The sequence below is a fragment of the Liolophura sinensis genome, chromosome 13 (genome assembly GCF_032854445.1).
Source record: "Liolophura sinensis isolate JHLJ2023 chromosome 13, CUHK_Ljap_v2, whole genome shotgun sequence".
NCBI classification, from domain to species: domain Eukaryota; kingdom Metazoa; phylum Mollusca; class Polyplacophora; order Chitonida; family Chitonidae; genus Liolophura; species Liolophura sinensis.
In genome coordinates this window covers 7609673-7621861 of record NC_088307.1, presented here as the reverse complement: position 1 = coordinate 7621861, position 12189 = coordinate 7609673, and the positions used below count along the sequence as shown (strand labels likewise).

Below are 12189 nucleotides of genomic sequence, written 5' to 3'. Positions count from 1 at the left end.
CAAGGGCTTGGTGGTAGCCAGTTAGTAAACGTAATGACCCAGGGGCCTCTCACCAATGCGGTCGCTGTGAGTTCAAGTCCACCTCATGCTGGCTTCCTCTCCGGCCTTACGTGGGAAGGGCTGCCAGCAACCTGCGGATGGTTGTGGGCTTTCCCCGGGCTCTGCTCGGTTTCCTCCCACCATAATGCTGGCCGCCGTCCAATAAGTGAATTATTCTTGAGTATGGCGTAAAACACCAATCAAATAAATAAATCAGTTGGTAAAAGCCATGCAGTGATGAAAGCCGTTTAGTACACAACCAGTAACATATATCATACACAAATAGGGCAGCATGCATAATGTCATGTCAGTATACACATTAACAACCTTACTTGTAGCTCAGATAAGGAAATGATTCATTCATTATCGTTGTCATGTCTCTCATCCTCTGAAAAAAATAATTAGGCGAAGATTAATTAATGTGTTATAATGAACAGTAATGCCATTTTGTAATACAATGGTAAATGTAATTCTTTATGTAATGGTTTCATTTAAGAAAGCATTTTGTTTCCAATATACACAGAGATATAAACAGTTTCATTAGTTTCAAATGTGTTTTTCTACGAAGCAAGGAAGAAAGTTGTTTTTGTCCGTTTCTTGTTGTAGTTTCAATAAAAAAAGCATCTGTTGTTTCCATTTATTTATTTATTCATTTGATTGGTGTTTTACGCCATATTCAAGAATATTTCACTTATACGACGGCGGCCAGTATTATGGTGGGAGGAAACTGTGCACAGCTACCGCTATATAATGTTGTTTCCATTGTATAGAGGTATAAGCAAGGTCATTAATTTCAAATGTGATTTTCAGCAAAGCAAGGAAACAAGTTATTCTGTCTCTTTAAGTTATTTCTTTTGTCAGAATTTCAAACTCCAGTTCCAGTGACACTCTGAGCTAGAGTTGGAGTGCATTTTAGGGAGCCATTGACGGTTTTTGTAGCTATCGGTCATCAGATGCATGAATTTTCTGTCTCCATTTTGTTTTCAGTAAACATTTCAACTTGTATACTTACTTTTTCCTGTAAAAATTTGTCCACAGACATATTTTAGAGGTAAATAAAGGTGGTTTTAAAGTCTAACTTTTGTTGATTAAAAATTTTCTGAACATCCTATCTTCCAAACAAAAAACAAAACACCTAACATCAATACAGCTGTTACAATCAGGCAAAATGTGCAGCTGGGTCATAGACGAAAGTTTAGCTCAAATATAGTGAGTGCGTGAGTGAGTGCTTGTTGTTTAAGGTCATACTTAACAATTTTCCAGTCATATGACGACGAAGGAATCCTTAGAGTGCATGTAATGTGCCTCCTTGTTGCAGGACGGATTTCCATCGCTCTTATATGTATTACTGCTTAACTGAGACGCTTTACCGAAGGCAAGTAAGCCGCCCCGCCCGAGCCATTATTTACTGCTCAGCCAGTCGTTGCGCTATCCCCTTCATGCTGAATGCCAAGCGACGAAGTTACAACTTCCTCTGTTAAGGTCTTAGGTGTGACACGACCCAAGATTGACCCTGGATCTACCGCTCCAGCTCAGATATAGTAGTTAGTGAGTTTTTATTATGGTTACTTAACACTTAATCATTTAGTATTATTGAAAAGTCATCGGTTCAAATCCTGCCAGATTTCTTCCACTTTTTTTTTCTTTTTCCACGTTCCTCTATTTACTTTCAGTAACATAACACACAACTAAACACAGTAAGAAAGAAAAAAAGTTCATTTTAGCAAGCCTTGATTGAGGTTTAACTTCCAGTATTTCTATGTTTTGTTAATCACTGGATAAACCACCACGGAATCAAGCTAATTGATAAACTGATATTTCTGTGTATTTCCTCCTCAGATTCTGACAAAGGACAGTGTGACAGTTTCGGTGGATGCTGTGGTGTATTACCGGGTGTCGAATGCGACTGTGTCCGTGGCTAATGTGGAGAATGCTCATCACTCGACTCGCCTCCTCGCACAGACAACACTGAGGAACATCCTGGGGACAAAAGACCTGTCACAGATCCTAACCGAGAGGGAGACTGTCAGCGAGGCCATGCAGGTAATTAATCAGTTCACTAATCAGTTAATCAGGTCAGTAATCAATTAATCAGGTCAGTAATCAATTAATCAGTTCAGTAATCAGTTAATCAGGTCAGTAATCAATTAATCAGTTCAATAATCAATAAATCAGGTCAGTAATCAATTAATCAGTTCAGTAATTGATGTATGTAATCTTTATGTGTATAATCTTAATAGGCAAATTTTACAGTGTATAAAGCTTGTGGTAAATGTCATATAATTAATGTAAACAACTTTGTATCATTTTTCGAGATGATATAACATGATGGTTGCCGCCTGACATTGAGGTGTTCACGTAGTCAAGGTCATCTTTTGTCACAGAGCTTAAGCGTCACGACCAAGGTGTTGTATTGGAGAGACTTTTGGATGATGTATGCAAAAGGTTCAAATCGCAGAACATGTCATTCTTTCTGCGATATTGCAGTGCTTGTGTACTTCATATGTGTTTTATGAGCACATATACACTGATAATTGTGACAGTATAAAGCAAAGAACAAAACAGCTCACAGCTTTGGACCGTTTTGTTATAGGCAGTTTTATGAGTTTCCCATGAAAGGGATACAGAATCGATTCTGATTGGCTGGAAACCCTATCTCCACCCTCAGCCAATCAGCGTCGATTCTGTATCCCTTTAACTGAGCAATCATTTCAATAATTGATATATATAATCTTAATGGACGAATATCCCAGTAAACATAATACATATTAAATAGGCTTTTTGTAATTGGTACAACACATCCTATTGCAGGAAGATGAATATCTTTATTTATCAAAGGTAGCTCAATGAAGCTGTTCTTCCCCCAGGCCTTCACAGAGAAAACAAATATATGGGAAACACGTACTTCAGAGTCCAATCCAAAAAATACGTCAGTACATATTAACAAGATAAAGCACCATGTAGTTTGAAAAGAGAAGTTACGTATAGACATGAAACAAGAATACAACTGTCCCATCCAGCAGGAGGAATAGGGTAGTGGGAGACTGCCCTTTGTGGGGTATGAGGAGAATTGCGTGATTAGTTACCTCCTGAATTTGAGGTGTTCTAGCCAGATGATCACCCTGTCAAGGTTATCTTTTGTCACAGAGGTCACAAAGGGACCGAGCTGACAAAACATGGCCAAGACTGGGTGATCTGCTAAATAGATACCAAAACCAAAGGCAGTCATTGACTTACACAGTGGTTTCGTTGTTTGGCCACAGTTATTTCCTTTATGACATCCATATTTTAGTGTTTGAAGTTGAAAGCAGATTTCTAAATACTAAAATATTTATTTATTTCATTGATGTTTTACGGTGTACTTAAAAATATTTCACTTATACGACGGAGGCCAGAATTATAGTTGGAGAAAACCAGGCAAAACTCAGGTAGAACTCAGAACTCCCACATACGGCTACAGAGGAAGCCAGCATAAGCTGGATTTGAACTCGCAGCAGCCGTATTAGTGATCGGCTCTTGGTTTAATATTAAAATATACTTTAAAACACTTCAGGTGCATTCATGTAATCTTGTAAAACTGTATATTTCATTAATTTAATAACCTGAAGAAATGCTAGGAGGCAGTGGGATATAATGCGTGTATATTTTCTTTGAAGATGTCTATTCGTGATATTGATATGGTTTTATATGAAGCTCTCAATGAGTTATCCATTACACTGGTTCCGTGACCAGAGTGTGGGACTAGGTCTGTGAACGTGATTGTTTCTCCTGAGACGGGATCAATATGTCTTGGGTATGGAAGTACGATGCTGTCACTTGTGTTTTCTTAGTTCAACATTACAAATGTATAGCTTGAAAACATGAAAGGGTGAAAGTCAACACATTGGAAGTCCAACGATGAGATGTGTGCAGCAAAAATGCAAATATGTGAGAAGAAAACTTGGGGGTGCAAAATTTCTACAGCTTTTTGTTTTTGACATTCACACTTATGTGTCTTCACGATTCCCACCTTATATTTGTGATGTCAAAACTAAGGAGATGCAGATGTTTGCCACCTCTTCCATACTTGGGAGACGGGAGAGGTGTGAGCGAGACAGTTTTTCTGGTGCCTATAATTACTAGCAGCGGCCAGAGAGCATGTCCCAATAACTCAGATTATAGCTGGAACGCTTGATTTCAGACATAGAACACCCTCTTTTAAAGATTTTTACCAGATTTTGATTTACTTGTATTTGGCAAAATGCTCTGCACCTTTTACTACAAGATATCTCATTTTCAGCTGTCAGCGTGTTAATTTTTTTTTTTTTCTGTCAGGCCAAATTATCAGGTTTCTGGGCCAACATTGCCTGATGAGCATGAAAGAGAATTGATTGTCTTACTTTGGGCTGTAGACTGTCAACATTCTTCAAACCCTTATGTTTAACTGAACAGAAACTTGTATTTAATTATTTACACGAATGGTGTTGATGCTGGCTTCAAGAATTTTTTTCTCTTCAGTGATGGCAGGAGGGCACAGAGTAGAATATAGAAAATGTAGTGCTCCGAGCATAAAAACCCTCTGCCACTCACCATTTACCTGAAAGCTGGCCTCCTATTTTATAGCTACAGGTAAACTACATGTACATCGTATCAAGATCGGAGATCTAGCTGGTAATGACCATGTTTTCATAAGTGCTCAAACAACAGTGAATGACTTGCTATTCTACTTGTAGAGAGTAACAAACTTAAGAAGGTATGGAGGCACGTACATGTAGGGTACAATTATAAACAAAAATGCTCTGTGGCAGATAAATTAGTGTGCTAGCGCAGCACATAGGCCCTGGGGCCTCAGTCTTACCGATAGGGTAAATGCTGTCAGTTGAAGTGTAACTCATGTTGACTTAATTCCTCTCCAGTCATACATTACATGTAGAAGGTCTGCCAGTAAACTGCTAACTTCCTTCTGCTAATTGCTTCTGGTACTTTCTGCTCTGTTTTTTCCCACCATAATGCTGGAAGGTGTCAGTCATATAGTGTAAAATATTCCTGCGTACAGCATAAAACACCAACCAAATAAATAAATATTTAAAAGCAAAAATGTGACGCCCTGATAATCTTGGTTTATCATGGTTTTGCAGACAACCCTGGATGATGCCACGGACAACTGGGGGATCCGCGTTGAGAGAGTGGAAATGTAAGTCAGTCATATGGTTACAGCCTGAAACTGTTTCTCCATTTCATCTGGCTGGTCTTTAAAACTTAATGATATCAAAGAGGAATTTTGGACACTTGTGTTGAAAGTTGTAGCTTGGATCTGTTTATGTACCTCTCTAGAATTGGAGTGTGGAAAGGAGTAATTTATATGGCAGCGTACATTTAAATTGCTGCACATAACTATACAATCTTTTCAGCATGGACTAAACATGTCTGAACCAGATACATGTCTGAACCAGATACATGTCTGAACCAGATACATGCCTGAACCAGATACATGTCTGAACCAGATACATGTCTGAACCAGATACATGTCTGAACCAGATACATGTCTGAACCAGATACATGCCTGAACCAGATACATGTCTGAACCAGATACATGTCTGAACCAGATACATGTAGATGGACACATAATAACAGTATAAAAAAGTTAAACCATTAAGAGAACTCATTAAAAGATATGACATTAACATGACTCATATGCAGGTATGCGCATGGCTATACATTTATTTTCAACATGGACTAAACACGTCTGAACTAGATACATGTCTGAGCCAGATACATGCCTGAACCAGATACATGTAGCTGAACACACAATAACAGCACAAAAAAGTTAAACGATTAAGAGAACTTATTAAAAGATATGACATTAACATGACTAGTATGCAGGTATGCGCATGGCTATACATTTATTTTCAACATGGGCTAAACATGCCTGAACTAGATACATGTCTGAGCCGGATACATGTCTGAACATTTATGCTGGGATGATGTCAAGAGCGTTTGTAAGGGCAGTGTCATTTGTGGATATACATCAGCGATTGATGATGTCATGTGTTCGTGGGTGACGTCACACTAGGCAAAGTGAAAGGACAGAAATATTTTGTTTCCGTATACTCTGACCAAACATCCAATATCGGTTTTAATTCACTGCAATATTTCCACAATTTAAGAAAGCAAGTTAGGCTATCCCAGTCTTTATCAATTCACCTTGCTTTTAAGACATAGATGTTTTGACACCAAAGCAGCTTTTTAAGGGAATTGATTTAAAGATATGACATTAACATGAGTTATATGCAGGTACCCTGCTTCCTCAACCTTTTCGCATATATAAGAGAAATTTTCATTGCAATTTATGCAATTAAATTCGATTTCGGAAACAAAGTTACATTGGTTGGATTGGCCAGTTTCCGGGCTTCACAAAAAGTATAATTTTATCATCCTATACAGAATAATATGCTCTTCAGAATATGCTTGAATGGGCACCTTGCAAACATGCAGAAAGGTTGAAGAAACACAGTAGTTACAAGTATGTAACGGGTACATACACTCATCCATTTATAATTAAGACCATTATTTACATAAATGTCTCAAATGTTGGCATGTTACAAACCATTTCACCCTAAATGACTTGTCCTTGACCATGCATGCATGCAGCTACAATTTTTCAGGAATGGAGGTTGTAGCTGAAGCTATAAACTGTTGATTATTTAGAAACAATATGTTTTTGTCTGCATTTAAAAATTTGGAAAATATTCAATTTCATGTGAAAGCACCAGGTGGGAACTTCTGGCTTTTAATCTCCTTTAGGCCAAAAACCCATACTCTATGGAGTTGTATAAAATCTGATATCAAAGGCAACATGATGTTTCCATTGTATTACATTCGCCTACAACCTGAATAGTTTATTTTATTTATCGTTGTATAGTCAGGTACATGCAGACTTTTTGGGAATATACGCCGTTTCATAAAAGCCTTTCTTCCTGCCTGATCTCATATGATGTTCCATTTCTTGATGATCAGAACTTTACAAAATTCTTTACAGTAAGGACGTGCGTCTTCCTGTACAGTTACAGAGAGCTATGGCTGCTGAAGCTGAAGCCACAAGGGAAGCCAGAGCTAAGGTGAGTGCCCGTAATATTTGTCACACTCTGTTGGTATAAAGCCTCAGCTAAGGTGAGTGCCAGTTGTATCCATTACATTGTGTCTTTGTAAAGCCAGAGCTAAGGTGAGTGCCAGTTGTGTCCATCACATTGTGTCTTTGTAAAGCTAGAGCTAAGGTGAGTGCCAGTTGTGTCCATCACATTGTGTCTTTGTAAAGCTAGAGCTAAGGTGAGTGCCAGTTGTGTCCATCACATTGTGTTTTTGTAAAGCCAGAGCTAAGGTGAGTGCCAGTTGTGTCCATCACATTGTGTCTTTGTAAAGCCAGAGCTAAGGTGAGTGCCCGTAATATTTGTCACACTCTGTTGGTATAAAGCCTCAGCTAAGGTGAGTGCCAGTTGTATCCATTACATTGTGTCTTTGTAAAGCCAGAGCTAAGGTGAGTGCCAGTTGTGTCCATCACATTGTGTCTTTGTAAAGCTAGAGCTAAGGTGAGTGCCAGTTGTGTCCATCACATTGTTTCTTTGTAAAGATAGAGCTAAGGTGAGTGCCAGTTGTGTCCATCACATTGTGTCTTTGTAAAGCCAGAGCTAAGGTGAGTGCCAGTTGTGTCCATCACATTGTGTCTTTGTAAAGCCAGAGCTAAGGTGAGTGCCAGTTGTGTCCATCACATTGTGTCTTTGTAAAGCCAGAGCTAAGGTGAGTGCCAGTTGTGTCCATCACATTGTGTCTTTGTAAAGCCAGAGCTAAGGTGAGTGCCAGTTGTGTCCATCACATTGTGTCTTTGTAAAGCCAGAGCTAAGGTGAGTGCCAGTTGTGTCCATCACATTGTGTCTTTGTAAAGCCAGAGCTAAGGTGAGTGCCAGTTGTGCCCATCACATTGTGTCTTTGTAAAGCCAGAGCTAAGGTGAGTGCCAGTTGTGTCCATCACATTGTGTCTTTGTAAAGCCAGAGCTAAGGTGAGTGCCAGTTGTGTCCATCACATTGTGTCTTTGTAAAGCCAGAGCTAAGGTGAGTGCCAGTTGTGTCCATCACATTATATCTTTATAAAGCCAGAGCTAAGGTGAGTGCCAGTTGTGTCCATCACATTACGTCTGTATAAAACCAGAGCTAAGGTGAGTGCCAGTTGTGTCCATCACATTTTGTCTGTATAAAGCCAGAGCTAAGGTGAGTGCCAGTTGTGTCCATAACATTTTGTCTGTATAAAGCCAGAGCTAAGGTGAGTGCTAGTCGTCATTTCCATCACATTGTGTCTTTGTAAAGCCAGAGCTAAGGTGAGTGCTAGTCGTCATTTCCATCACATTTTGTCTGTATAAAGCCAGAGCTAAGGTGAGTGCCAGTTGTGTCCATCACATTTTGTCTGTATAAAACCAGAGCTAAGGTGAGTGCTAGTCATTATTTCCATCACATTTTGTCAGTATAAAGCCAGAGCTAAGGTGAGTGCTAGTCGTCATTTCCATCACATTTTGTCTGTATAAATCCAGAGCTAAGGTGAGTGCCAGTCATTCCTATCACATTTTGTCTGTATAAAGCCAGATACAGTGTATAAATGTTCCTGTTTTGTTTTATGCATGAATCCTTTTTTATTCACGTACAATGTGTATTTGAAAATCTGGTTTAACACTTAGACTTAACATGGAGATCCTGTTTTAATGACATCTGTTTGGGCCTCCATTTTTAACACACCAACACGGCACAGCTCGGTTTCCTCCCACTATAATGCTGTCCACTTTCATATAAGTAAAATATTCTTGAGTAAGGCGTAAAACACCAATCAAATAAATAAATAATGACATCTTGGAATACAATAATTCTGGATCACATCGAGAGCCTGACAGCGTTATTGAAAATAACACGGGTATAACGTTACTGTGCTTTTGGAACGTTTGATGTTGTTTCAAAAAAATATCGTGAGGACTGGGAGATTTCCCGGGCCCACTAGCTTCATGTTATCAAATCAGGATAGAGCCACAAACGCCAGTATCTAATCCTGTAATTTTGATTCATATGAGTTTATGGCTAACAGTTCCCCAGTGGAAGGAGCTATGAAGAATCTAGCATGCGTAACCATGGAAACCATGCTTTTTTTTTCTTTGTGATTCTTCCGAGAGATATTAAAAGATTCTGACATTTTCTGGAAACTGTCAAAAGATAGAAATAAAAAAATGTTGGTCATCTGGGATTCTTGTAGAATGATCAATCTTCTGGAGAAAATTGGATTCTAGATTTTGGCCATCACCATGTTTACAAAATTTTGGCTGGATTGTTTTTTTTTTTTTAATCAATGCCAACCCTATCACTTGGGACTAGATGGTGAATTATCCCTTGCAGAAATGTAACTCACCTCTCTCACCAATGCCGCCGCTGTGAGTTCAACCCCAGCTCATGCTGGCTTCCTCACAGGTCACATGTGGGAATGTCTGGCAGCAACCTGCTGATAGTCATGGGTTTCCTGCTCCCATAAAGTTGATCTTCATCATATAAGTCAAATATTCTTGAGTATGGCCTAAAACACCAATCAAATAAATCAATAAAATTGAATTCCTTTGGCACGAAGGAATTTACAAAAATGCTGGTAAAAGAAGCAGCAGTAGTAAATCGTTTCCCCAATTCTTTGTCTAGAAATCTGTCAAGCTGTATCTATGTTGTTTTGGTATATTTTTTTATACAAATGCAATGGTTATGCATTTCCTAGATTTGAAGACTTTATATCGAAGATTATAATTTTAATATTCATATGGTCATTCAGTGGTCAAAACAGAAATGTGATTGGCCTATTGTTTTGTTACCGCTATAGGTGATTGCTGCAGAGGGTGAACACAAGTCATCAAGGGCACTCAAAGAAGCTGCGGACATTTTAAACGATTCTCCGGCTGCCATACAGTTGCGCTATCTCCAGACCCTCAACTCGATATCTGCAGAGAAGAACTCTACTATTGTCTTCCCCCTGCCCATTGACCTCCTTCATCATTTCATCAGATCATAGACAGTTGAGTTGCAAAGATGAAATCTGTTAGAAGCTTTAGTGTAGTGTGGGCCTCTTGTGGGGGTTAACAGAGTATTTTTTCTCGCGTGGGACTGGGACTCAGACCAGATGTCCCACCTTGTTATATGAATTACTGTTGCATGGAATGGTGATAAGTTGGTGAAAAATGATGTGAAGTTAGGTTTCTGTGAGTTACTTTCATTATAAACTGATCTCACTGTAGACAAATCACAAACTAGTCACATGACTGTAGTACGAACTATAACATAGATTGGTGGGAAGTAGGTGAAGTCATGTGTAGTGATGTGCGATACTGTTAAACACATAAAATTTCACATGATTTTTTTCCAACGGCAGAGAGATTAGTGGGGGAAAAATTCCATGAATTCAAAGCTGTATGTTGTTCTGATATTTTCCAATTGAAAACTTGATCTTTTTGACTGACCCTGCCTAGGAAGAAATTTTTAAGAAATATTAATGAAATGGAAAAATAATATGTTCTTCTTGAGAATATGCAAAAAGGATAAAAGAAATAAGGTAATTGTGCTGCACACACTAAAACCTCATCGCAGTAAAAGTACGGTAACAAATGGTATTAGACACCTATCAAATAAGGAAATAAAATAAATTTCAAGTTCAAACTGTTTTTTCGCTAATGGTAAAAAATGTCCTACTGTATTGTGTTAAATATGTTAGGCAACTAATATTGATCACATACTAAAAGATGGGTGTGGAAAAAAAACATTTATTACAGATGGATAAAACTGGGAAGCTGAACATTTGTGAACTCGGGAAGTTAAAGTTGAAGGAAGGAGGTGTCATTTGTGTCTCTCTGACACAGTAAAGGCAAGTGATCCGTAAATTAATGCCAACAGAGGATGCCTGACATTTTTTACAAATCACATAATACAGCAGTACTGTTTTTACCTTTAATCACAAAAGAGTTCAAACTGGAAACTCCCCTATTGTCTTGTGAGAGGGAGGCCTTTGACATTCTATGGTGCAGGTGGCTGGTGACATTGATGTTGATGCCTGGTGAATCATGCCCAACTATACAACAGTCCTGTCTCTCACTGTAAGAATGTTGAAAAATTATTAATTGTTAATTGACTGGGTGTGGGGAGGCATTTTTACTTTCATAAGGAGCATCATGTTTACAAATAATAGTTTGTTAATGTCTTATGGTTTGTAGGATGAGTTTATTACTGAAGGTAAATCTGGGATCGCTTTCTTACTTATTTATTTCTTCCTTCTTTTAATTTATTTCTTTATAAAACAAAGAGTATAGGTTTGATTTGTTGGAGTGACATTTTGCCATTTCTTTGCTATTGTTGTATTTATTTATTCATTATTTCAGTTTATTTATTTATTTATTTATTTATTTATTTGGTTCCATACTTACTGGCAGAAACAAATACTGAAAATTTACTAAAGAAATGAAAACTAGCTTACATTATTTTCCCACTGTTTTTTTTTTTTTTTTTTTTTGACTATTATTACATTGAAAGCCAAGAATCCCAATACATACACATTATATGGAAGAAAATGCTTGTGCAGTTAAGTTTTAGCAGAGCAAATTTTTTATAAATCCCGTATTATTTTAGATATATATATATATATATATATATATATATCTAAAATAATACATAATAATAATATTCTAATATATATATATATATATATATATATATATATATATATTTGTGTGTGTTACTCCAGTTTAACACTCTTACATTCTCCAGGTGCTTGTGTTCACGTTTGATACACCCTCTTTGATTGCCTAAAATAAGCCCTCCTTGACTGATTGTTCACATTTGAAAGACCCCCTGTGATTGGCTAACAGGCCCTCATTGATTGATAGCTGTTAAAATATGACCAATTGGCAGATGATTTCTCTGTCGTCAGTTTGGAATTTTAATGATGCCCATTAGTATTAAGCTTCATTTACACTGTATAAGTAAAATAAATAAAATCATTTATACTGTACGATGTCAGGCAACAACTTTCACAAACTATCAAAAAAAAGAAACAGATTAGTAGCTTTCAATGCTTATTCACACATTGCTATTTGATTACCATCTACATCACGT

At 37.7% G+C, this 12189-nt stretch overlaps 1 protein-coding gene across 1 annotated transcript in view; it reads left to right on the top strand.

The window, feature by feature from the left end:
* Window positions 1-11240, top strand: part of LOC135480429 (band 7 protein AGAP004871-like) — a 62135-nt gene extending 50895 nt beyond the window's left edge. The window contains exons 5-8 of the mRNA XM_064760259.1: window positions 1879-2082; window positions 5157-5212; window positions 7058-7136; window positions 9911-11240. Coding sequence (XP_064616329.1) covers window positions 1879-2082; window positions 5157-5212; window positions 7058-7136; window positions 9911-10099 — 528 coding nt within the window. The 3' untranslated portion in view covers window positions 10100-11240. The remainder of the gene's footprint in view (window positions 1-1878; window positions 2083-5156; window positions 5213-7057; window positions 7137-9910) is intronic.
* Window positions 11241-12189: the final 949 nt, after the last annotated feature.